Consider the following 27,645-nt stretch of genomic DNA (forward strand, 5'->3'; position numbering starts at 1 on the left):
TGTTTGTGAACACAGTTGTTTATTTCTCTCTCTCACACAAACTGTACTTTTTGTGTTGTTGAGTCCTCCAGTTTAGTTAAGAAATCAATAAACAAGTATCTTTTCACTTAAGTGCAGCTTAAAGAATATCTTCTACCATGTTAAGGAATGAATGTTGTAGAAGTGCCCAAAGGCTTTATACTACTTATTTCCATCAAATGCAGAAGTACTCGCTGATCCCTGCCTACAGTCTGATGTGTGCAATCAGAGTTACCTTTTGACATGTAAAACAGCTTAGACAATTGGACATCATCATATATAAAAATATTTTTATTTAAAAAACAAGAACCTTAATAACAAAACAAGATTAAAATCTCAAATTTACAAAAGGCAATCGTGAAACGTATCGATGCAAAATAAACTAATTGCACTTTATCAATGATTGTATAGCACATACTTGATTATAAGGCAGAATTTCAATCTACAGCTTTTTGAAAACATTTAAAATACATAATATGTTGATCAGTTTCAGCTTTGTTGCACATTATATACTGTATTATCCTCCTAAAAACCTTACCATCAGTTTCAAATGTGCAGATTTGAAATACCAGCATTTTGAATATTTCTCTTTATATAAATACAATTATATATCTTTATCTTTACTGAAGGAGGAAGGGTTTGCATAGAGGCCTGTTGATATTTCAACATGTTACGGAATTCAAATTTCTTTAAATAAGTTTGAAAAGGAAAGAAATATCTGCTAAAATAAATTGTTATCATTGGTAATATTGCATCCCGAATGACCCAAACACATACTTATCACACACACAAAACAACCCCACCCCCCCCCCCCCAGATTGCAATATGACCGATACGAAGCAGCATTTGGATTTAGAGGAAACCTCCATCACACAGTACTTGCATGCAGTGTGTAAGAGGCATGCTTACATGGCTAACTCCATTACATGACCTGAAAATGTTTACAGCGTAGGCACAAATAAAATCTGCCATCATTTACTGAAATTCCGTTATAACAGACTGAAAAATAAACATAAAAAATGACATATAGGAATGGTTAATGAATAGAGGATTTTTGTCTGGATATACTGTATTGAAAAATCAATACTAACTAATACATCCTTAACAGTAAATTCTTGCTTCAGAAATAAAAAGACTAAAACTAATTTGAAGTCTTACTGATCAGCTGACGTCCATAAGGAAAAGGAAGCACCAGTGTCCACATGAATTATAAAGTGCTATTGTCGGAGACGTTGCTCTGTTTCACTTGCAGATGATTATTTGGCCTCCACAAAGAGCAGGAAGCGGTTCTGCTTCGTCCTTCACAAAATGTGGTCCCTGGGTCTTTGGTTTGGAAATAAACAGACATTGCTACACAAAGAAGCCGTTGTCAGAGACACTTTTTTGTATCTACACCTCACTCTCCCACTGCTGCAGGACTGAGTGGTGTTTTTTGTGCATTTTAGGTTTTCCACTGAATATTTTGTAGCGTCACCTCTCACGTCACAGTTCAGCTCCAGTGTCTTTTATCTGCTTTGGTTTTCTGATGCTTCTATCATGGCTCTGAATCTTGAGTTTTCGTCTGCCAACAAAGAAGTGGGGCTGTCAAACTCCAAAATCTATGAGGATGAAAAAGGATAAAACGCCATCAGTGCCAGCATATCAAAAGTCAAATCAGAAGTTCAGCTTGCTCATTCCATGAAGTTTTAACAGAGAACAAAAATCACGCCATCTTTTTTTCTCTAAGGATACTGCAGGCAGCGTATGAAAATAATTCTAATGTCTGGAAAATATTGACCGCAGACAGCTTTGTTATGCTTGGTGTATGACGCAAGTGTCTGAAACCAAAGGATTTTTAAAAAGGTACTTTACACTCAAATGTTTATTCTTCTACATCTCACAATACAGACAGACAAGGATAAGTTGATGAACACATTTGGAGCTTGAATTAAAAACTAAGTTGTCATGGCTACATGGTTAACACCATAGCAAATTGAGCTGCAGCCATTAAAGCTGAATAAATGCTGCTTAATGCAATCGATTACAGAAATAAGACCATTTAGGGCTATCTCAAGATAAATAAAATAAGTCAACTTCATTAAAGTCTGTGTAAAAACGACCTTTTTACTGGCACAGAGAGACCGTAGAGCTTCACGGTCACAAATTAGGGGTTCATTACAGCCTGAGCCTTGTCTATGGGGATGCATCCCTCACTTTAAACTCTTCACACTGATGAAGCCTGAGAGAAGCACACTCAGCCTATTACCAGGGTTAAAGGGTGTCACTGAAGCTGTAATCATTTGCGTGCATCTCATGTTCGCATCAAATGTCAGCTTTCATACACACCGTCTGAATAAAATGTGCGCTGCCTGATCCAATCCATCACCTCGCAGGGGGCAATCCACACAGTAAATCAAGTGTGTTTCAACCTGGGAATGAGTTTCAACCGAGGGGCCCTACGGTGCAATCATCCAATCAGTCATGTTGCATTTATACACACCTGGCCGTTGTCCAGGACCATGACCCTGCTGCAGCTCATCACAGTGTTCAGACGATGGGCGATGATGAGGGTGGTGCAGCTGCCAAACGCACAGCGAATGGTCTGCTGGATGAGGCGGTCTGTCTCAGTGTCGATGGCTGCTGTTGCCTCGTCTAATATAAGGACCTAAAAACAACAACAAAAAACAGCAAATGTTACATCATTAAACAAAAAAAGAGGAGGTTACATTATCCAACTAGAGACGTGGAGTTGGTGCCTGTGTTTGCTGTATTCATAGTACAACAAGTTATATTCTGTATGCCTTTGCATGCTTTATTACCAGTGTATGAGGTGCAGTTCTGGTGTTGACCACTAGGTGGCAGTGTTAACCCATGCAGTGACACATGCACACCATACGGGGAGGTTGTTTTTTCTTGATATAAAACTAAGGGTAACATCTTACTGGAGCTGCCATAATCATCCATGTCAAACAATGTCCCACGTTCATGTGAGCTAGTGGTATTAAAGTAGCATTATATAATCAGCACCTTGCTGTTGCGCAGCAGGGCTCTGGCCACACAGAGTAGCTGTCGTTCCCCCACTGAGAAGTTCTCTCCGTTCTCCGTCACCTCTGAGTGGAGCGTGTGAGGCAGTTGGCTGATCTGAGGAAGGCCGAAAGGTGGTGTAAAAGCAAATGTTAGGGGCTTATTTTATTAAAGTAATGCATCATTCGTTGTAATGTGACAATGTTCAGCCATCTTGTCACTTACCATCTCTTTAATATGCGTCTTCTCAAGAGCTTCCCATATCTGCGAATCGGAGTACTGATCCCATGGGTCTAAATTGGTCCTAATGGAAAGAAGATATCATTGTGATGGTCATTAACTGGATTAAACATTATGACAAATTCCCATTAAGAGCTGCAATGCAATAAACTGACGATGCTGCACTCCTTCCCCTCGGATCACTATACGCAGAGGTTATAAAAGCAGTGCTGATGTTTTGTTTGTCTTGCTGTCAAATTTAGCGTATCTCTTCTTTCATTTCCCATGCCGAGCACCATTTTTGTTTCTGCAGTGATTTCCCTGTGGTGTGGCTTTACATTCACGCTAATAGATACATCGTCCATATCATTATAGTCCCATATCCCTGCTAGACTCATACTCATAAATGGTATCCAGTACAAAAACAAACATCTCTAGAAAAGCTATTTTCAGGCAAATAGTAGAATATGGGTAAAGTATTCAAACAGGATCACAGGCACTGATGAGCAATATATTCTGCTTATTGACGTCAAAAAAACATTTCTTTGCTGTTAAGCCTGTGGTTTGGTCTTTGAGGTGTAACTGTTGCTGATATCTTTGCCATGCATCTCAATCTCAACGGAAATACGGTCTCTCAATCAAAACAAAAGCTGGGAAAACATGAATACATATATTATGTTTTTAATTACTGTCAATATCTATGATGCAACACGTATATATGTTGCTATCAATATGTTGAGTTGCTATCTTTTGCTGCGTTGCTACGTGTATATCTCCTGTGCTAGCTGTGAAAAAAACACTCTAGGAGATGACATCTTTATTTAATCTAATTATTCCCTCGGCTCTGCTTTTTATATTTTTCAAAGCAGGATTAGTGCATCAGTAAATCAGCTTGTTTATATAAGTAACTGTCTTTGAATTACCTGACTGTTCCGATGAAGAGTACCGGCTCTTGAGGAATGATGGCTAGCTTGCTTCGCAGATCATCCAGACCAATCTGTGCAATATTGATTCCGTCAATGATAATCGAGCCTCCAGTCAGCTCCACGAGTCTGAAGAGAGCTACGCCCAGAGACGACTTTCCTGCAAACACACAGAGAGAAGCTACAGTGAGAAGGAATGTGTGTTCACGTTGATAAAATACATGTAACGACGAGCTGCAAATTCTGCTGGCTTGGGGACAGAAGGGGTCACTTATACCTGATCCCGTACGGCCCACAATGCCGATGGTCTCTTCCGGCCCGATGGTGAAGGACAGATTCTTCAGCACCAGCGGCAGATCCTCACGATAACGCATCTCCACATCCTGGAAGGTGATGTTCCCCTGCTGAGGCCAGGAGGGGGCAGGAGCATCTGCTGAGGGACTTTGTCGGGGGGCTTCACTCTCGAGACTCTGAGATAAGGAACGGAGATGGTATCTGGTATTAATCTCTAAATCTCTGTTGAGGTGCAAGCTCCCTAACTGATGTGTAGAGATTTGATCTCAAGGAGCTTTTGTCTGCACTTGAAACGAAGAAAAGGAAAAAAAAGGAGACTTGATATTCGTATCTTTGTCGTTTGATGACTGTGGTGTGAAACAAGCCCTGTCATGTGCTCTGGAGTGTGTTAAGACCTCACACTGGGTTTCTATCTGCCTCCTGCTGTGTTTATTACACATACACAATCAAGTGCACACAAGAATACACACACACAGACGTGAAGGCATGCCAGCTAACATGGTCTGTTATTCTGAGCTATTCTGAGCCGACTGGGATTCAAGACATTATACCAGTCTCTGTGAACATATACTAAATACTCCACCTTACTCATCGATGCTCTTACATTTATATAATGATCGATCCTCTCCACTGATGTGAAGCGAGCTTCGGTCTCTGTGAGCAGCCGCACGGTGAACTGTAACAGGCCGTTCAGCTGGGGGTGAGAGAAAAGAGGGGTGGGAGGTTAATGGTTAAAGGTCCCATTTCATGGCCATTTCTACTGATCATAATTCCATTGTTGAGGTCTACTAAAATACATTTATATTGTGCAATTTTCCAAACTCACATTGGTTTCTCATACAGCATCTGTATAGTATGTGTATTCACTCTCTGTCCTAAACGGCTTGTTGGAGCTCCTGCCCCCCCCCCTCCCTGTGAGCCCAGTGGCTGTCTGCGACACAGCGAAACCCAGCCCGAAACACACACACCCGCAGCCTGGCTGGGAGTTTGTGTGTGTGCCCAGGCTGAGTTCCGCGGTGTCTCGCTGTCTCGCCGACCCCACACCAGTGAGCCAGCTCACAGTGTCCCGCTCCTCGCAGCAGCCATTTGGACCAATCTGCGGAGCCGTTACGTTACGTCACTATACCCGAAATACGTCACTATACCCAAGAAGTAAACAATGGAAAAAGAGAAATCTCCAACGAGGCGTTCTGGGGCAGCATAGACAGGTCTTTTCTGTGTTAGAGTTTACATGAATAAAAAGCTACATAACACACAAGGGGACTTTAAGATACGCTGTTACTTTGATGCATCCCATGTTGATCATTTAAAGCGAGTTCATGCTACTTCTGCAAAACAAAAGCCACTTGAAAATAGTAAACAATTCTATACTGCTGTTGAGCTAAAGGCTATAATACTATAACAAGGCTTTTAGAAACTGGGCAGGCTTTACTTTGCTGCATTTCTAATCCTGTCTGAAGCTTGAAACTAGCCTCTTATAAGCCCTTATAAGTCTACTAGGGCTGCCATTGTCTCCATTCACTCTGTGCTACTGCATGAGTTTCTTTACAAACCTGCACTGCGTACGATATGGCGAGGCCTGCGTAGGCTGGAGGTATCTGTTTGTGCATGAAGACAATGAAAAGAGCTACACCAGTGGTGAGAGTGATGCTGATGAGGTCCAGGCGAACAGCCAGCCAACGCATGGCGCAGCTAAAGAGGTAGTTGGAGGCCTGGTTGGTGTCCAGTAGATCCTGATATCTGGAAAAAAAGAGATAAACCCATATCAACCAAAAGAACAACTCAACCCTCCTATTTCAATGCCTTTTCTGAGAGCACATTTTGTTGTTGGAAGTTTGCAAATTTCACCCAACGAAGCTTAAACTGAAAACTACAACGAGATGAGAGAAAATTGAAGTTGAATCATATCCTTCTCTGACAGGCATCGTTATTTTACTCACCTTTGGAGGAAGTCGTGCCCTCTTCCAAAGGCGTGGATTGTGGAGAGTCCCTGAAGGCTGCTGGTGATGTGAGAGGTGAATGGTGATTGGCTGATGTTCTCCAGCCGCTTCAGCTCGCGAATCAGAACCCTGTAAAATGAGAAATATTTAACATTTAACGCAACTGCTATAGGAATTTGTTTATATTTATCAATATTTTGCAAATATGTAATTAATCGTGTGCTAATGCAAAGTGTCAACATCATATGATTGATTGAAAGTTATATTGTCTTCAAAATGCATGCTTCTTTAGGGGCAGGTATTAACTAACTCCAGAAATGCTGTTTGTTTTGATTAGTAACCCTAAGCAGTTGTGAACATAAATCCTAATACGGTTTGCCTCATTTGAATGAAAATGCTAGGGTATTATGTGCAGATAGGATAAGGCATGTGATTAGCAAATCCTTCAAACAAATGACAATAATAATTAGTTGGAAAGACTCATGAGAAATACTGTTCTTTTAGCCCCAACAAGGACTGTTGAATCCTGTATGAAATATAAAAAACAAAACTTTGGTATTCTTCAGTACCTTGGCCTGATTTCAAAATCTAACATGTCACATTTTGATCAAACTGAGATTGTTGGCAGGCACCAACCACTTTTGTTATTTAGTAAGATTCTAAAAAAAGCACAGACATTACACCTGCATGCTGAAATCTGACTGAAGAATGACGTCTGGAGAAATGCTCTAATGATGCAGTGCTATGTGGGGCAGGTAATGATGACACAGAGAGGAACACGGTCCACAGCACCCATTTTTCTAAGAAAGCCCAGGTCGTTTCCCACCATCTGACGCATGTGCTATGTTATGAGCCCCTGCCTCACCGTCAACAGGGTGGTGTGAGCGAGAGAGGTTTGTTGACAAAGGTGGGTTCTCTTTCTACTTTTAGACACCAAGATAAAATGGATGGTGCATGTGAATTACGGGTCTCCCATGAATCATTTGGTTTTCTCATAAAAGCCCAAAAGAAAGGAGGGAAAGGAACATGACACTTCCCCGCTTGGAGGCGGTGATCCAGACAAACATGTTTATGCCCTGGGCAGTTTAATTTCAGAATTCAATAAAAAGGGGCTGCTTTAGAAGTGGGTAATTTCCATGGGAGATCCAGTTTGATGCAACATCTATACATATCCTGGGATGTCGTGACTTGCAAAATAGAGTATTTTTTTTTAATTTAAAAGTGTTACCAGCTGGGGATCATCTTCTCCTCTTAGATCTTGTTTGGTTAATAATCTATCAAAGTTACACATTAATTCCACTTGCATTGCCTACAAATTAAGCTTCTCTTATACATGAAGATATTTTATAATGAAATGGATCCCTCAAGAGACAAGCTGGTGTCAGATCTGATTAAAGAAGTCAAGCATTACAGTTCATGTGGGGACAAGATATCGAGGGGTAAATCGCAGATGGGTCTGATTGTGAGCGGGTCTCCCCCAAAACATTCAACTTGATCGTACATGCTATTACATTTTGTCTTTACACCAGCACATCAACAACACAGAGTCATGTCTATGTTCTCTCAGATACAGGAAATAACAAGATACTGTGGTTATTTCCCAAGACACCAGCGAGCTGTTCCCCTCAGTGGATTCACCTTTATTGCACAATTGCTGTAAAACCATAAATAATGACTAAAGCGGAGTCATCAGATCATCCGGGGCGCTCATGCAACATTTAACACAGAACAGAAGCTGTGAAAAATGTTATCAATGACTGATAACCCTCCTCACCCTCGCAGATAACGATTATCACTGCAGTTCTTTCACAGTTATTTACCTTCAGTACCCTCCAATAACCCCTCTTCATGTAATTAATAATCATTATGAGTTGTGATGCCATAAATGTTGTTGTGCACAGCAGGAGACATCTCATTAAATAGACCACATACAGGAAGCTCCTTTTAAGTACATTTATAATGTAATGAACTGTCTTTAGCTAGCAGCTTAAACCTTGATATTTGTCTAAGGATATGGTAGAGATCTAAACTAAGCTAAATGTAAACTAAACAAATGCAAATGTGTCTGCCAGCAATTGTTTGTCAACACTTAACGATTAGCTTTATGTGTCAGTTTGTATCTGTTGTCTTATTTGGATGTTTTTCTGCCCCTTGTGACTAATGGAGCTCGCAGTTACAAGTTACCACTTAAAGGTCACCTATTATACTAAATTCACTTTTTCATGTCTCTTATACATAAACAAGTGTCCCCTCTGTGGAAAGAGATTCTGTAAGTTTCAGGAAAAAAGATTCGCTCACTTTTTGCCTGATCCATTTATATAAAAACCTGTCTGAAAATGAGCCGATCAAATTTTGGCCACTTTATGATGTCATAACGATTTTTTGGCTTGTGTAACCATTAGCCAATCAATAACCAAGGTAACCCCGCCCCCCCCCCCCCCCTTATCACCTGAATCTCCTCCTAGAGCACCATTGTGTTCTTTTTAACCAAATATCTCTCAGAGGGGCGTGGGGAGGGGCTCCTTATTTTCATCTAAAGTAACAGACAGAGAATCAGCACTTTTGAAACAGGGCTGAAACAGAGGGGTTTATGGGATGCTGCAATGATCTGTTTGGTGTTTCGAGGCCAAACACTTCAGAGACATGTTTTGTATATATCTGAGACCTATAATAAAGTAATGAAAAACAGTATAATAGGGGACCTTTAAAGTAACTATAGTACTTTATCAAGACATAACACTGCTAAGTCTGCAGGGAGATGAAGTATAATGTGCAAAGGTGTATATAAGGTGTGTTTGAATCCCAGGCTTATAGCCAATAGCAAAGATAACAGCAGGAGTGATGAGAGTCTGACCTGGACACACGGTTGATGACGAAGAGGAAGGCTCCGATGGGCAGGATGGAGATCAGGAACCACGGGAAGACAATGCTCACCATTCCCAAGCAAAACAGCACCAGGGTCAGGTTCTGCAGCAGCATCTCAGCTTGCATGGTGAGACGCACATCCACTTTGGAGAAAACACATATTATATATCAGACACACTGTATGATGTCTGACCCATCGGTTTCATTACTGTCATTACTTGGTTCAGGTCCATCAACACATAGCATGTAGCTCAAACCGAACATACAATAATAACAACATGATGGCACAAGGCAAGTACAACAAATAATACTTAAACAAAGGAAGGACATTCTTTAAAAAGGCACCTTGTTCAAAAATAACATTTGGCTTCCCTGAATGTAATAAAACAATTAATTAAACATAGAATACCTTTCTCTATTACTCACAACTGCAACCTATTATTATCATTACAAATAAATGCAGGTCCTCTGGGTTCTCTCCAGCTCTTTATATCTCCCAGCAACCTTAGGATCCCTGCTGTTCACTAAAAAGTACAAATAGCCTGCCTGTTGTTGTTGTTATTATTATTCGTACAAGTTTTCGAATTTAAGCTCTTGTTAAATTCTACATGAATATCACATGACGTCTTACTTCAGATATCCGTTTGCATAAACACATCTTTTGGCCTCTGTTCAGATGTCAGTTTCAGTAGTTACACTTTTTTGAGAGAAGGTGGTAAGAGAAACAACAATCATCCAGTATCTGCTCAACCTGCAAGACCCATGGCAACTAAATGCTTATTTTTAAAGAGAACTTTTCTGTCTCCCTGAATGGGTTTTGCTGGGTTTTTTTAGAGTGTAAAAAACATTATACTTAGAAATAATCCAACCACCCAAAATAACATCAACCCACAAAATCAACAAGTAAAGCATAGCTACCAGCGGAGTGCATAAAATACTGCTATGAGAAACTACACTGACTCTTGGCAGTACACCTTGTCAACCAGCGTGACTTCCCTGACTGAGAGCCCTCCTGGGGGACGGTTCACAGTCAGGACAAATCAGGACTCACCCTCATCCATGTCTCTGGAGAAGCGGGTCAGGATACGACCCAGGGGGGTTGTATCAAAGAAGTGCATAGGGCTGAGGAGGAGCTGGCGGAACAGCTTGTCGTGGAGCACGGAGGCAGCCTTCACCGTGCACTGTCAACACAAACAACAGCCATGCTTCAACATGAGACCTGACACATGGAAACAAACAACTTTAGGAGACATACGGAAAGCATCACGGCACGGATAAACAAGTCGCTTGGAAGGAAATCGCCTGTCAATGTGCTCCGCCTCAAAACACCAAAACACGCGATGGATGGAAATACAGTGGCACTCATATGTTGCCTGCAGAGATATAAACTCTACTTCACCGTGTGCTAAACATGTGCACAGCGGTGGGTATTTTTTTTTCTTTTTATTGCACAAGGCAAGCTGTCAAATCTTCATTTATAACGAGTTTCTGGGAGGCTGACACAAAGGTCATGACCTAATGAGCAAGATACATTTCACCAAGAAGACAGAAATTACAAGTGGCAGCAGAGAACAAATTAATTCTATTAATGGAATATTCAACACTCAAAAAGATCTCTTAACAGCTGGGGGTAAGAAAAAGATTAGCCGTCTTTGGAGAATTAGCAATTTCAAGTGGCACACATTAATGTGGGGACCTAACCTCTGCAACACAGTGTCAGGATGGGTTAGCTTGAAAAAGAGGACGCACACCCGAAGGGGCACTGACATGCAGGCACACACATCCTTCCTTTCTCTCTGCCCCTTTGTCTCTCTCTCTCTCTCACACACACACACGAACATGTTAAGCTGTGAGACATGGCAGTGGACAGATAAATGGATTTGGCCTACAGGCATTTTCAATTATAGCACTGGAACCATGAGAGCATGAACAAATGACAATAAAGACAATTAGGGAGACGCACTGCTTAACTGTACACCGCTATTATATCAACCTTTCTCATGTTCCTTTCAAACAACGCCATGGTTTTTGCAGTTCATCCCAGCTGACGAAGCATGTGACGGAAAGAGGGGAGTCTCTGAGGAAGCTCACCTTCACAAACACCAGCCCTCTCATTGTCTTCAGCAGCAAAGAAGCTCCCATGGACGCCACGTAAACAGTGGAATAGTACTGAATGTGAGGGTTGAGTCTCATGCTGTTGCTCGCCATCGTTTCATTCTCCGAGATTAATGATGTGTTCTGAGGGCAGATGGAGCAAAACATTACTAAGAGTGAAAGAAACAAAATCCAATTCTTCCAATTGAAGGATATTTGCCACTAATGAGAGTGTGAAAAGCCCATTTTGGAATACAAAAAATTACATGAAAATCAGTCAGTTCAATGATGTTTACTATTCCAATCACATTTCTCATAGCAGCCAGCGCCTGCTTTGCCACACATCTGTTTCTTCACTGCTTGTGCTTGGGTTTAATTAAGTTTACCGTGGAGCCGTTACTTTTTGTAATCATGCACATTCAGATTAATGCTCAGTGTGCTGCCACAACTCACTGGAGCATAGTCGTTATTTTTCTTTTGGGAGCCAATGGCGTGTATTATAGTAAAGCAGGATCGTCTTCACACTCACCCCACTGCCCTGCCTGATCCAGTGACTCAGCCACCAGTTACTGAAGGCTATGGTGCCTGTAGTGGAGAGGAAGAGGAATACGTTGATGATGAAGACTATTGGACCTCCTGCTGCTTTGATGTATGCCGCATACACAGACCAGGCGACTGCACCGGAGCCCTTCTCCTCAGCTTTCATCAGACACTCTGAATAAAAAAAACATAACTTGTAAAACATTCTCAAGAAGAAAAAAAAGCATCTATTCTACATGTGGAGCATGACAAGTGTCAGGGTCTCTCACCTCCTTTCTTGCTTTCAGCCTTCGGCACGGCCTTGGCAACATCGACCACACTGTCAGGCTTTACTGCACCTTCCCGTTTGTTTTTTAAATTCTCTTTCACCAGATTCTAAGAGACAGAAACATAAAGGAAAGGAGGTGAGATTTAAAACATGCCACCGCAACAAATCTCAGCAGCAGGAACAACACACTGCAAGTCATTTCAAGTGAGATATCGCTGACAGAGTCTTTAGCCTTTCACCAGTAAATCAATGCACGCATAAATAATGAAAGGCCATGTTTGCATTAACATTTCCAGCTACCGGGGTTGCCTTTCTGGCCTTATGAATTATTCAGCTTGTATTGTTCAATGTTTTTGTGCATTGGGGGCAAAGATGCCTTACTAAAAAGAGCTGGCCTGGATCCACATGTGCCCCTGGCCTTACCTCGTGTTGCATGCTGTTGAATAGGCTGGCATAGTCACGCTCTCTACACATTAACTGAGCATGAGAGCCCTGCTCTGCAATCTGCCCGTCCTTCATCAGAATCACATGGTCGCACTGGGGCAGGTACTAGAAAAATAAGATAAAAGAACAGGCACATATCAATAAGCTGATCATCAATAAATCATTGAATATTTTAAGGACGCTGAAACTACAAAATATAAATCCAGATTTGAGAAAAATGATATTTTTGAAATTCCCATGGTGGCTTACTTGCAGCTGGTGCGTTACAAAGAGCACCGTCTTGTCTTTGCCGGCAGCTTTGATAGCTTTATGGAAGACATGGGAACCCACACAAGCATCGACCGCACTGAGAGGGTCATCCAGGAGCATTATGGGCCGCTCGCTGTAGAGAGCCCGGGCCAGACTCACTCTCTGGCGCTGCCCTCCACTCAGGTTGGCCCCTCTCTCACCAATCTAGGGGAAAAAAAGTAATAAAACGTCTCCTCTCGTTGTGGTTGCACTGAATTTCAAACAATCAATTGCATAAACTAAGACTGCTGCAGGCACGATAAAAGAAGCATTCAATTTAAATTACAAAATAATATTATTTACAAGCAGATACCTCAGTCATGTCCCCGTATGGGAGCTCTGCAAGATCTGGGAGAAGGCAGCAGGCTTCCAGGACAGCATTATATCTGATGAGGAAATGTGTTAAATGAGGATTAATCTCAAGCTTTATTGCATTTGTTCATCATATCATTAATATACAGGAGTTGATCTTACTTCTCCGGGTCATACTCGTTTCCAAACAGGATGTTTTCCTTCAGTGAGTCATTGAGGATCCAGGCTTGTTGAGCGACGTAAGCAAAGCCGCCGCTGACCGCTACGTTCCCCTCTAACAGGGTCATCTGGAACAAAGGGATGACGCAGAGAAAACACTTGAAACATTCCTTTTTGAAATTGTGGGTCCTTGTGCGGCATTGGGTAAGAAAAGAAACATAAGGTTCAAGAAGACTATCCTTTGGGATGCTATTCATGTCTTTGCAGGAACTGAACAACCTCACCTGTCCCAGTAGAGCGGACAGAAGAGAGCTCTTTCCTGTGCCGACGCCTCCACAGATTCCAACCAGTGAACCCTACAAAAAGGGATACAAACAGTTGCAGGTTTTTCCGACGCTTTAAATATAAATGCCCTTCGACTTTGTTGGTGTATATGCTTGTGTTGTTACCCTCTTAATGCGCAGGTCGATGCGGTGCAGGGTCTTGTGCAGTGGAGGCCGTATGCTTTGTGTGGAGGAGATGGTGCTTTGTGGACTCTCCTGCTCCATATTAGTGAGGAGACTTTGAGCGTTAGGAACTTCCTTGTTCCCTTTGCCTTCCTCTGTGGAAATGTACAGGCTGAGCTTCTCCCTGCGCAGCACGCGTTTCATCCCTCCCCGTTTCTTCGGAGGTGGGTTAGGTTTAGCAGGAGGAGGGCGAGCCTTTTCCCAAGCCAGTGTGGCATCCCGAAATTCCACGGCGTTGCTAGGATCCTCCATTTTGAGCAAAACAACCTCTCTGTCTTCCATCATAAAGAGCCTCTGTGGAGACGAACACAACATGTTATGTTATTGGACTTAAAAAAAAGGGACAGTTTTTTCTTCTATGCACAAGTACAATAAATGAATGAAAACAAGCTCAAGGTTTCTGCCATTGCGTACTTTAAAAAGGAAAAACATGGTGCAACATACTTGAGCCTTGGCTATTATGTGAGACATGTTCACCGTGCATATACATTACTTAGCTTTGCATGTTCTCTACTTACTTAAGTGATTATTTTATTATATTCTGCACTCAAAACCACAGAATGCCTGAGGGCTTTTAGTGCATCCTTGGCAGAAACTCTTGCTTACTTAACCCAAGCTGGCTCTGTGAAACCTTTCCTCACTAACATGTGACTTTTACCATGTGTTTGGAAAGTATTATGTCAGCATGGGGTGTAGGCAGGTGTCTTTCAGCATCAACAACAGCATATTTTCATTGGCTGTAAGAATGGTACAACCTGTTTGCTCACTGACTGAACCTTGAAGTTAAACAATACCTGGTTGTGTTCAATTACATTGTGTACATATCAGTGATGCGTTTGGGAACATATTTTTGTGTTGGCTCTGTGAGAGGTAGTTGTCAGACTTGTCTAAGGTGTTCTCACCTGAAATCTTTTAACTGCGACGGCGCCCTCCGACAGTGACCTTACAGCCATTGGTGTGACTTTCAAGGAAAAGGTCATGGAGTTGAAAACTGCAACTACAGTGAAAGCCTGAGGTAGGAAGTGTAGAAATTGAGACAGTTATGCACAAACACGTTCCCTGGGGCTACTGCTGACTTTAAAATGTACAAATGCTCATAACAGCAAGAGACTTGTAACATCAAATCAAATTGTTAAAATATCAATTTAATGTAAATAATCTTCATTTTATAACAAAAAAAATAGGAAACCATATTTTAAATATAATCTGGAGAAACATATCTAGCGTTTCCAGTGAAGGAAGACGAATCGGAAGTTGATATATGCAGCATGGTGGGTATAGAATAACATGTTTTAATACCTGAGCTGCAGTGAGGTCATAGCCCAAAGCCATATGCAGGGTGAAAGTGCATGCGCTTGCTATCACCACGACGATGGGAGCCACACCCACTGTGAGGCTGTGGACGACACCAGCTTTCTCCAGTATTCCCCTCTCCTCTGATCGCACCTCTGTAGAGGAGATGAGAGAGAGGGAGATGATAAAGAGGCAAAGACAGGCAGAAAGAGAGAGGAAATAAAGTATGAGTTCATTGACCCCCAATGGTTGTTTCAAATTCAATCAACAACGTCTCAAGAGCCACGAACCAATACACAGCTAGTTGACAGAAATAGAAACAAGAGGAAGTGTGAGGGCCCTGTATCCGTACATGGTATGTAGAAGGCTTCAAAACCTGTTGAACCATGATAACTGTGTGTAATGCCCAAATCCTGCCCCCCCGCCTCCTCCATGTTGGTATCTCTCAAATACACTCTGCTAGCTGCTTTGTTCACCCAGTTCATTTGGTGCATTCACTGGAACCAAAAGCATGTGTATCTTTCATTTAGACACTGCAGCATGCACAGCGTGAAATATGAGAACTCCCTCCTCCTGGTACTCCATAGGATTATCATTACTCTCCATGGGATTCACTTTGAATATGATGTGTTTTTCTGCAAGGATCACCAAGTGAAGTTCACGTGCCCAGGGCAGAAACAATGGGATCATCAATTTAACAACAATAGTAATTGAGGGGAATAACAGTGCAGCTCTTATAACTCACTGTCCATTAAGCTGCATGGCAATTAATTGTCATTATAAGAGGTGATCAAAGGACAGCCATGAAAACGAGCCCCACCTGGCTAATTAGAAGCATGATTAAAATGGGGGAATGATATTGTCCACAACATACAGCAAGGGATAAAAGACCATGGCTAATTCATGGATAAGCAGCCTTGACAACCAATCAAGCGATCATACGGCCCCGAAAAACCTTGCAAATTAACCTTGAAGCCAAGGGATTCAGACTGGCCCCTGATTAGAGGATAGCACTGGGAACGATTTAAACAACATGAGTTAATGAAAATAGATTTAGGGTCAGGGTTATCTCGCCAATTCACCAAGAGTATAAGTCTAATTTCATGTGATAAACTGACCATTTAGTTACTAATTTGCCACAGTGACAGGTGTTCAAATGAGGTGATTCTTTAATCTAGGCGAGTTGTGAATAAAAAGCCTAATTAAGCACTTAATTATATACGTTTTGCATCTCGAAAGCTCCCGGGTCCTGACCACAAATGTGAAATGAGCAGGGCATTAAGAAGGGTTCCCACACCTTCTTAAACATCAAATTCAAGGACTTTTCAGGCCTTCTTCCCTAAAAGAATATCACAAATAACTTTGGACAAACTTGGACAAAATATATACAGTCAAGAGAAACATGTCTAATAATGTTTATTTTTAAAATCTTTAAATGCTCACCCCCATCCTCCCGAAATGTACAAACATTTGAGGACTCGAGGACCTGTGAGAACGGTGATTATGATCTAGCCGAGTCATTTGGGAACATGACAGACACTCACTGTGAATATTCTTTGCAAAGATGTCTTCCCAACAGTACATCTTGATGAACTTCATGCAGCCCAAGATCTCGTTCATCAACCTCACGCGGCGGTCAGTCACTGTCACACACTTTTTGCGGAAATATGCCGTCAGTCTCGATGCGAGCATCTGTCCAGACGGGAAGAGAGGAAATGATGACAAGAGAAATAAGTGGCAGGGGAGGAAATGAAAGCAGACACAATCACATTAGCCGTGCTGCAGGCCTGTCCGGGGGACCAGAGTGATAAATGCCTCTCACAACAATACCAGGGTCTCCGGCTGTCAGGCGCCGACGCAGACTGAGTGTGATTTGAAAGTAACTGTTACAAAGTTGACAGAAGATTGATAGCCGAAGAGTTATGATGCTTTTAAAAATGCTTCTACAGCCTGAATTACAGCAAAGATTTTACTCTACTTTAAGTCCTTGCTCAGAAACTAATGAGTCAGCAATAAAGTATCTGATTAACTTTGGTAAAACTTTAAGAAATGTATTAAATGAAATTGCTTGTCTCAGCTGTAACATTTACGATAATAACTTTTGGTAAAAGTTTTTAGGAATGGTTGTAATTAAAACGCTTGTCACTGCTTTAATGAGTGCGATCATTACTTGGTATCAATTTTCTAAAAGTCTGTAATGAAACTATGTTTTTTCGTTGACAGCAATTTACTCTATACTAAAAAAACTCTGACAGTAGTCTGTGTTTGGGTGTGTGTATCAATATAGTATAATTTGTGAGCGTGTAAACTCCTAAATGTGGCTCCTCTGTAACAACAGCACTGTGCAAATGCCTCAAAAGTTGAACTGAAAACACGTTCTGTCCTTTGTCTCAGTGTTTCAAAAGTTCTGTCTGAAGTCGTACCATGGTAGGGTAGAAGAGGACGAAAATTGCTGAGCCCAGCAGAGCAGTGGGGCCCAGGAAGTATGCAGTGTAGGACAGACCAAGTATTCCCACCAGGGGCCCCCCAGCCAGCATGCAGCCTATTGACACTGCTTCATACAGCCGCTGGCCGTCATTCGTGCAGATGTTGATCAGCTAGGGAGAGAGACAGGGAATTAAGATTACAAATCACATTTAAAAATGTACAAGGACCTACATCTTTTCAAGCAGGATGCACTGAAACCTTACAATCTATTTTACAAATACAGTTACCCTTTATTCGCACATTTTCTTGTTGGACAATGATTCCTCTTAAGCTGTGTAATGACTAATCTTAGACAGACTCCCCTCCCTCAGGCTATGGGATTTACTGAGATCTAAGCAGAAATGGCGTAAGAGCAGAAATTAAATCCATCTCAATCAACTGCACGTAGCGCCCTGCAGCAAGGGGTGATTTAGCTAATTTGGAGATGAGTCCCCCCCCCCCCCCCCCAGGATTTTATATCACCTACCTCGCCCGGTGTGATGTCTTTAGTGTGGCGTAGGCGGAGGATTTTGTGGAACGCAAAAGTAAGAGCGGCCCCACGGAGGCGCGCTGCAGTGCGGTAGTTGACGGCCCACATGAGCGCCATGGACCAGGAGCGAATCAGCTCAGTGAGGAAGATCCCGGCTACCAGGGACAGGCCGTACGGAACGCAGCTCACTGGACTCTGGGAATACTCCAGCAGAGCTCGCACCAGGAGAGCCTGGGGACACACAGGGAGGAAAAGCAAAAGGATGGACACGGAGGTAAAAGAATCAGCGGAGAAATAGTAACTATTGCTAACCGCAGTATCAGGTCTAAAACCACCAGACTCAGGGACAGTTTTATTCCACAGGCCATAAGACTATTAAACACCTGCACTTTTAAAAAAACATCCATAAACATTCATCCGATTCCATTTTGCAAATTATTTATCTAATATATAATTCCATTTACTTGTATATAGACTCTTCTTGCACGATTTCTATTTTATTTGTATTTACTTGTACATCTCCAAACATTCTCTCGCACTATTGTATCTGTTTTATTTGTTCTATGTCCTATATCTATATTGCACTGTTGTACTGCCATATCTACACTGCAGCTAATGTGCAAATGACAATAAAGCCTTGAAAATTGAAACAGAACAGGGACACTTTGAGCTCTAAAATCGGGACAGGACAAGGAGGAGGAAAAAGAACAAGGAGATAAATAGGAGAGGGTACAATTAGGAAAATGCCATAGATAAGATAAGAAGGGCAGTTGAACTTAAAGGTCCCCTATTATACTGTTCTTCATCAATATATTATAGTTCTCTCAGATATATACAAAACATGTCTCTGAAGTGTTTGGCTCCAAATACCAAACAGATCGTGCATTATAGCATCCCATAACCCCCTCTGTTTCAGCCCTGTTTCAAAAGTGCTGATTCTCTGTCTTTTACTTTAGATGAAATTAAGGAGCCCCTCCCCACGCCCCTCTGAGAGATATTTGGTTAATAAAATACACAAAGGTGCTCTAGGAGGAGATTCAGGTGATAAGGTGGGGGGGGGGGGGGGGGGGGCAAAAAATCGTTATGACATCATAAAGTGGCCGAAATCTGATCAGCTCATTTTCAGAAAGGTTTTTATATAAATGGATCAGGACGAAAAGAGAGAGAATCTTTTTTCCTGAAACTTTCAGAATCTCTTTACACAGGAGGGGACACATGTTGATGTAGAAAAGACATGAACAAGTGGATTTTGCACAATAGGTCCCCTTTAATAAAAATGATAAGAGGAGAGAGAACATATAAGTAACATAAGCATAGACAACAGGGGTTCAAAGAGATAGGCTGTCAATAAAAAGGCCTGAGTGGAATGACAGAAGAAAAGCAACAACATTTTTGGATGTGTCAAATACATAAACCCAGACATTACATTTATAAACTGCAGGAAGAATGTTTTACAACACATTTTGTGAGCTATGTACTAAATAAATCACACAGGAATGTGAGACACATGTGTCATTGTGTGAGAACTAAATCCAGTTAATGCCATTAGTTGCGGGAAATAGCAAGCACATAGTGTTCGCATAACCTGACATCAAAATAAACAGCTTAGCGCAGGAGGAACAACGGGCCGACTGAGTGAAATCATAACCTGGGAAATCCACACATAATAAGCCTTTAGTTTAAGGTGACTTTTGACATTTCTGATTTTTATAAATATCTTTAAATCTCTCTGTGGTCTCATGCTCATCCATGGAGGGAAATCTAAACCCCAAAGTGTGGCACCAAAGCGTGACAGGGAACAAACCAGCTAATATAAGGCATTAATATGGGTTTCAATAGCTTTGTAATCTCTCAGTATGTTTTCATTTCAATTTCCACACCAGCGTGAAACGGGATAAAGTGATTTTCAGAAAATACACCCCAACTTGGGATTCCAAGACAGCGAACATGCTGAAAGGCCTATTAGTCGAATCAGCAGATTATAAAAGGGAAAGCAGGATTTGGACGATACTCACGGGCCCAATGAAGCCTGCCACCATTGTGAGGAGGAGGGAAAAGATGGCCACCAATACGCGGGTTTGGCAGAACCTCCAGAAGACTCTTGTCAGCGATGCACCCTCGCGCCCTCGACTCTTCAGCTCGTCATGCCACAAAGATTCAAGCCTGGAAACAAAAAAACCAGGAGCTCAAAATGATTTATTGACCCACAGCTCAACCAAACATCACTACATTGCTAACTAACTTCAGGTTCTGAAAGATGTCTTGTTATTGAAAGTACAATGGGAGATATAAGCAGTTATACAGGCATTATGGCACTTGAACATTACAAAAGGAAAAATGCAGTTGGTAATAATGTAAAGGTGACCTACAATATACAATCTTGAATGATGCATCACATCATTAAACTGAGAAAGGTACTACCAAACACGTTACCAAAGATGTGCTTATGTACTTTTACTGCCGTGTAATGCCCCTTGAAGAGGGTAAAATATTGTGTTGGGCAAATGCATCATTGCTAATGACTCTATAAAGCAGCAGCAGAGCAGCTGCAGAAAGTAATTTACGCCCTAATGACTTTATTAAATACGTATCAGAGATAGACAGAACATTAAACCAACTAGACTCTCACACAGCCTGATAATTACTACTTGAAGTCAAATGGCGTTGAATCTAAGAAATTAAAATTAATAGCTGCACAGAGCACAGCGTGAGACACCGTAATGAGACTTTTAAGTGAGTGGTTTGTGTTGCTAAATCAAATGGACAAAGCAAGGAACGTATTAAAAGAGCAGCTATACAGAATAAAATGGTAAATATTTTATATACTTTATATCCAATGTGATGCGTATTTATCGTTTTTTTAAATATCCAACGTGATGTGTATTTATAGTTCTTTTTTTGAAGCAAAGAAAAAACCATTACCAACCACTGCTGGAATGTAACCAAGTAAATAAAAAAATTGAGGATCTTCTACTTATACATTATGCTACTTTATACTTTTACGCTACTACCTTTTGTCTGCAAATATTTGAACTCCAATACATTTATTTTATGTATTTAGTTACTAGCTATTGTTCAGATTTCAATTTTTAACACAAAATATACATCTAATAATGAATTAGCATTTATTATTAATGTTATGCAACCCAGTCTTATATAAAGTAAACCAACCAACCCCACTATAAAATAAAACCTACACGTTATTGCATCATTAATTAGTATACAATAGTTTAATGTATATGGTGCTTAAATGGGTCATTCTGCATAAAGAGTACTTTTACATTTGGTACTTAAAGTATACTTTGAATGCAGGACTTGTACTTGTAACACACTGTAGTGTTTCTACCTTTACTTAAGTAAATAATCTAAGCATAAGTACTTCTTCCACCTCTGATTGTGTGCACGGTCACACAGATGAATGGAAACGGGCGCGTCAGTGTGGGATCCAAAAAAGGAGCGATTTGCTTTTAAACATGGCTGACATGTTCCAACAGCCATCGTCTCAGCTTGCCAGATGGCAGGCGAGGCTGATGTTTCTCAAATGTGTTGGCCAGGACATTGCGTTCAAGGTTCGCACCTCACTGAGCACCAACAAGTGTCAACTCTCCCAGGGTTCTTTTCCCATTCCCTCTCTCGCCATCATCTCCGCTTTGCATCGGGGTTGCATAACTGTTCTTGCTATGTTAACACAAATAAAGACCTCCCGTCTCCAGCGGCTCTGCAGCGCACCATCGCCCACCCGTGCCAATGTGATAGCTTTGTGCTCCTGTGCTGCTTCCCTTTCATGTGCTCTTTAGCATACACAAAGCAGCAGCGGCAGCACTAAACCTCCAGGCCGTGAGCCAGAGCCTTTTAAAAGGAACCGGTCATTTACAACCCACACAGTCATCACCAGACACAAGAGTGAACTTCCTCAAATAGTCACCATGCTCTTTATCGCCAAGTCACGGCGCCATGACTCGACCGCATGTAAGTGATGGAAAAAACATTTGTTTTATTTTCTGTGAGTGGTAAACCCTAAATGCCCCCTAATGAGATTATAGTGAGTCTTTATTGTTCATTCATAGAATTAATGCATTACTACAGGGCATTTCTCAGGCTGTGGTTTGGCAGGATATCTGGATATTTCATTTCATTGTGGGCTCCAGCCTGGCTCCAGTCAATGGCAGCTAATGAAAGTGACAGTGCATGACGGGTACAGGAGATAATGACATAACCACCAAAGTCAGGCACTAACTCTCACTGTAATCTCTAATCCCAGCTATTCTTAGCAGCCACCCATCCCAGCACAATCCTGTGTTTGTAAAGAAAGACTGGATGTTCATCAATTAAGTCTCACTGCACCGATTGAGAGCCGTATAAAATCCGGAAGGTTGTTTACATGGCAGGGAATCAGCTGATCTGTACCGAGTTTGAAATCGCTCACGTGTAGGGCAGGGAAAGCTAACAAGGTTTCTCAATATTTGTTCAAAAAATAATCGCAGTGTGAGAGCAGTGTGATACAGATCAGTTTACCTGAAAACTGCCTGATATAACAACCTCCACTGAGTGCTTGAAACAAAAAAAACATGACTGTTCACCTTAAAATGGATCACTCTTTGTATCATAACGTGTCTACATTACAAAACATGGGTACTTTTTTTACAGGATTTTAGCACCATTTTGACTTTGATTTTATGTTAAAAGGAAAACTAGCGAGCCCATAAAATCTTCCACTTCAGCAAATATGACAGTAGTACATTTCCACGAATGATGAATTACCATGCAAAGAAGGCAACAATCCCACAAGGCCTTGATTCACTACTGTTCATGAGTCATTTGTTTATTTGCAAATTAGTAGGGGATCCCGTAACATCCTATAGTAGAAGCTAATACTGTCTTGTGTACTGTACTGTATTTACTGTACTGTCTTTACTGTATTGTCTTTTCACCTTCCACAGCCTGTAAGTAGCACGTTTAGACTCACAACTACTGGACATAAAACTGGGAAAATGTGTCACAATTACTTCATTTTTTTTAAAAGAATAGCTGGTCACATTTCTTTTTTAGCAAACATAACTCAAACTTGATTAATAAGTGCATATATTCTTATAAAAGTGTTTTGTTTTTCATGTTGGTGCGCTAGTTAGTATTTAAGCCAGCAGTACACTGCACATGGAATTGTCTATGTACCTTCCCATGTTCAAGGTAACCAAGGGACACACCCAGTGGGGGGAAGCAATTAAACATTTTTGGTACAAAAATTGAAATCTTTGGCACAGGGTCTAGATAAACATGCTAAACTTGTTAGTCAAGATTCATTTCATTGTGGTGGTTTTGTTTAGTAAATAAGTATCAGTATTTGTCAAGAGTTTAAGTCTTATCCTTTAAAAGAGGACACAAAGCACAAAATTCACATTGGAGTGGGAAAAAAAACAGCATATTCTGCTCAAAATTGTCTTGTATGTGTCCGCTTGGATAAGAAATGTGGCAAATAACTAATAATGGAAACTAATTTGAGTAATGTCTTATCTCAATACTGTGTTGCAGCATCAAATAGAGTATTTTTGAACATTGCAAGCCACTTTCATGAGGCAAACCTCAGAAGGGCCACAGTTACCTCACCTTTGGCAGTTGATCTCAGAGGCTTCGTGGCAAGACAGTCCCCACACATCGTCTATAGACAGGCTGGACGCCCTGAACGCCTTTAGTGCCAGTGGGGAGAGCCAGTGCAGAGTCATAAATGAAAAGAGGCCGGCGTTATCGACTGGGTGCTGGTGCCTGGAATAGCGGAGAAGACATTGAAAAGGGTGAGAACTCTAAAAGGGAGGTATTCAGAGAGGTGCTATGTTGGGGTAGCAGGCCCGCGTAGGCCGCTGGGAAAGAAGAGGCGCCTTTGCCTGCCAGAGTCAATGAAAGGTGAATCATGCCTGCAGTGTTTGAACAGTCATTTGCACAGTCTTCATAGACATTTAAGAGAGCAGCGAAAAAATAAATTCAGAGGGCAGTTTATCAGTCGACAAATGTTCAAACATGAATGTGTCTGCCGGCGGGGGATAAGTTCCCATCTCTTATCATGGCCTTCTGCAACTCCCTCACAGTCAGCACATCAAGCAGCAAACACAACAAATGTGAACTTTTGTGTCTGTGTGTGACAGTGTGTCTTTAAATGGGTATCTGCCTGTTAATGTGCCGGCCTCAAACTGTCTGGGTTGGCCTTTATCTGGCTCTCTGTCAGAGTCCCAACATGAAGAAATAAAATTACATGTTACTTGTTAGACGCTTTTATCCAAAGCGACTTACATACTCAATACTGTGGACAATCCCCACAGGAGCAATTTGGGGTGAAGTGTCTTGCCCAGGGACACAACGACATGCTGACTGCAGTGGGGTTTGAACCTGTGACCCCCTGATCCGAACACCAAAGCACTGCGCCACACGCCTCCTAAAATAAAAATGTGTTTACCTGTGTGTTATCCTGAAGGGCTTTAAAAGCTGCAGACTCTGCCTGTAACGGCCTCGTCTCTTCGGCCCCCTCTCCGCTGAGGCCTCTGCTTCCTCCTCTGCTAGCTCTGGTAGTGGCGGTGGGGAGGACAGCGGCAGGCCCTCCACCCGCCCAGCAGCGTCCAGAGCATCAGAAAACATGGCAAAATCTCTGGGGAGGGAAAAGCAAAACTATCACAAAAACATTCTAGACAAGTGACAACAGCATGTAAAAATGATTCTACCCGTTGGTATCAATACTGTTACTGAGCTCTTATTTTAATACTTCAGAGATCTGATCAGACATAATTGATTATTAGGTGTACAACTTGAAATTAGTTTCACTATTGATTAATCTGAAGATTATCCTTGGTTATTAGTTTGGGCTAGAAACTGTCAGTAATAGTGCATTTTTTTGTCACCACTTCCAACGGGCTCAAGGTGATGTTTTCAACTCGTTTGTTTTTACTGACCAACAGCCCAACACCCAAAGATATAATCTGCACTTCAATATAAAACAAGCAAACTCACTAATTGTTGCCAGTTTCACTTCAAAAAAAAAATCTGTCAATCACCTAATTGATTTATCATTGGAACTCTTTCAAAACTTTAAGCATTGTCATACCGTTTTTTTCTGAGATGCTTATTTTTTGTTCATGAAGAACACTTCTTTGATTTACAACCACATTTTAGCTTAATTCTCAGCTGGAAAAGACAGAAGAAACAATGTAATCGGCCTGTCCCATCCTCATTTAACCCAGAGAGCGATTAGTGTTTTGCTGAATCACTCTTTGAGACGCAGATAGGCTTGAGAAATACCCTTGTTCAGAGGTCAGGGACCCTTTCTAGCATACAAATAAAGTGCTTATCTATTTAAAGACGACCTGCCAGCAGCCCTGGGAGCTCGGGAGCAGACATCTGAGCTGCCAGTGTGTCCCTACACTGTCACTGATCTCCTCTATCGCAGAACCTCGTGACCAGGCTGGACACTCTGTGTGGGTTGCATATAGCTGTCCAGAAAATGTGGTTTATGACGAGAGTCAATAGTGAGAGCAAAAAGTAGGAGCAGAAACAAAGTCATATAATACAAATGGATACAATCAGTTCTGCATATATATATATATACAGCAACAAAGTCAGTGTATAACCGAGCCTGATGGGAACTAATAGCTGGGGTTGAGAAGTATGAAAAGGATTTTTGTGTTCCCTTCTGCACAACTTGATACCTATATCATGTGCATTTTGTCATAAGGCTGTGAAGATTTCAGAGCTTTGTTCAAGTATAAACAACCTATCTTTTTTTTGGTCAAAAAACTTGCTGGACAGGTTTCGCTGGCACAACAAAAAGTCAGTAAACATACTACAGGCCCCAGTGTCGCCAGTATGGACACACAGACTGGTTTGTGGGTTTAGTTTTATATGGGATTTGTTAAGGGAGTATCACCGGAGTTATCATCTTAAAGAGTAACAAACACACCTTTTCGGTGTACACATAACATTGATTCTTGTTTGCATACAATGTTTTTCTCCCGACAAAATGTATATTCTTGTAATAAAAATGTTTTTTTTTTAAATGCTCTCGACAGCTCACAATGACCATAAATACACACCTTAAGACAAACCCTGTTCAAGTAATGTGTTTTTCGAATACGGTGTTTCAGCATCACATAGTTTTCTGAACATGTTAGGTCACTTTCATCAGGAAAAACACAGATAACGAGTACAAAGAAAAAAGCTTATCTAAAAATGTATACAGGACCAACACGTGAGATAAAGTTAATAAGTAGGCTACAGTAAAGGTGTATAGTTACATAGAAACTGAGTCTTTTGTTTGACCATCAGTGTTTCCAAAACATAAAGGCCACGATAAGATATAATCAATACTGCTTCTGTAAGCACAACAGTTTTGAAAGGTCATTGACCAAAAACATGTATTGTTGTTTTCCCCAACATTCCTGTGTTAAAGATAGTTTTATAAATCAAAGGGCTACTTGGTCATCGCTTCAAGTACCTTCTTGCCCATTTTTCAACAAGAAATATTGCCTAATTTCCTGTTTAGTTTACTTAACCAATATCTCTATCAGTTCATCTCTTAATCACGGCACCACTGACTTTAATTACTAGCAGCAGCAAATGAGTTGCAGTCCAGTAGTGTCAGGGTTACAGCTCAAGTTTTTAATTCACAACACACTTACATTCAAGTCGGCCTTGCTGGGGTCACCTTAGTAGCAGGACAGATCTCAGATCTGATGTTTATGAGCAGGAAATGCGGATGAAGATGCAGTTGACCATGTTGTCTCTTTTCTAAGTTTGTTCTCATCAAACCTCAACTACTTTCCCACTCTCACACAGATACATGTCCTACTCCTCCTCCTGCGGCGGAGCCGGGCTCAGATGAAAACACGGGCAGGAAACATGGTAGATGAACATGGTTGACGCCTCACGTGTATTCGGTGCGTGCTGCTTCCTCCCAGCAGAGAGTGAGGCTCCGGTTCTCCGTCACACACGCGGAGCCCTACACGGAGAGGAATTCCCGATATCGCCGTGATGACTTTGCGGCTCCGCCAACCGGTGACGGCGCTCAACTGTCGCCGTAGTAACGAGGAAGTACACGATGGAGCGAGGGGCTGGAGGGGGCGAGGCCACGTCAGAGTCCGGCTCGCACTGGCCTCTGATTGGCTACTCCTGAACACATAATACTGTAGATTCTACAGTATTATGTGTTCAGGATAGATGCCTGCTGGCTGTACTGATGCAGGAAGAAGATGCAACCGAAGGAGAAAAGCCCTTAAAGAGGGACAGTGGCAATAATGGCAAAATGTTGTCCCTATAATATTGTGCATAACATATAATGTAAGACCAGATACATATGCTTCAATTTAGCCTACTGATGTTCCATAAAAGTATTGGAATCAGAATCAGGGGGAGATTGGATTTGGTTACAGTTATTTTATTTGAGAATGAAATAAAAAATACTTATAAATAAAATAATATATGTATATATTAACAGGTGTAAAGATTTCATATAATCATAATGATCTAAAGTAAAATTGTCCAATAA

At 41.4% G+C, this 27,645-nt stretch overlaps 1 protein-coding gene across 1 annotated transcript; it reads right to left on the minus strand.

The window, feature by feature from the left end:
- wu:fb13g09 (multidrug resistance-associated protein 5) lies at positions 1–27,163 on the minus strand. Its single transcript, XM_034137623.1, has 29 exons — positions 26,780–27,163; positions 24,568–24,756; positions 23,727–23,882; positions 20,138–20,285; positions 18,120–18,353; positions 17,590–17,763; positions 16,711–16,858; positions 15,173–15,321; positions 14,776–14,883; positions 13,817–14,167; positions 13,652–13,723; positions 13,371–13,495; positions 13,210–13,282; positions 12,858–13,061; positions 12,588–12,713; positions 12,166–12,271; positions 11,886–12,070; positions 11,354–11,500; positions 10,314–10,443; positions 9,252–9,405; positions 6,398–6,526; positions 6,011–6,197; positions 5,062–5,151; positions 4,441–4,633; positions 4,164–4,323; positions 3,247–3,325; positions 3,025–3,138; positions 2,498–2,662; positions 1–1,616 (listed from the first exon to the last, which is right to left on the minus strand). The coding sequence occupies exons 2-29, from the start codon at positions 24,744–24,746 to the stop codon at positions 1,524–1,526; spliced, it is 4,179 nt and encodes a 1,392-aa protein (XP_033993514.1). The 5' UTR covers positions 24,747–24,756; positions 26,780–27,163; the 3' UTR covers positions 1–1,523.
- Positions 27,164–27,645: the final 482 nt, after the last annotated feature.

The sequence above is a fragment of the Trematomus bernacchii genome, unplaced genomic scaffold (genome assembly GCF_902827165.1).
Source record: "Trematomus bernacchii unplaced genomic scaffold, fTreBer1.1, whole genome shotgun sequence".
NCBI classification, from domain to species: Eukaryota; Metazoa; Chordata; class Actinopteri; order Perciformes; family Nototheniidae; genus Trematomus; species Trematomus bernacchii.

Bases quoted from the DNA above. Each gene is read 5' to 3' on its own strand.
- wu:fb13g09 (XM_034137623.1), bottom strand. From the start codon at position 24,746: ATGTTTTCTGATGCTCTGGACGCTGCTGGGCGGGTGGAGGGCCTGCCG. The intron at 14,168-14,775 runs GTGAGAACACCT...TCGTCTCCACAG, and splicing joins TCGCAGTTAAAAGATTTCAG to AGGCTCTTTATGATGGAAGA. The intron at 5,152-6,010 runs GTTTGTAAAGAA...TCTCACCCCCAG, and splicing joins CCATATCGTACGCAGTGCAG to CTGAACGGCCTGTTACAGTT.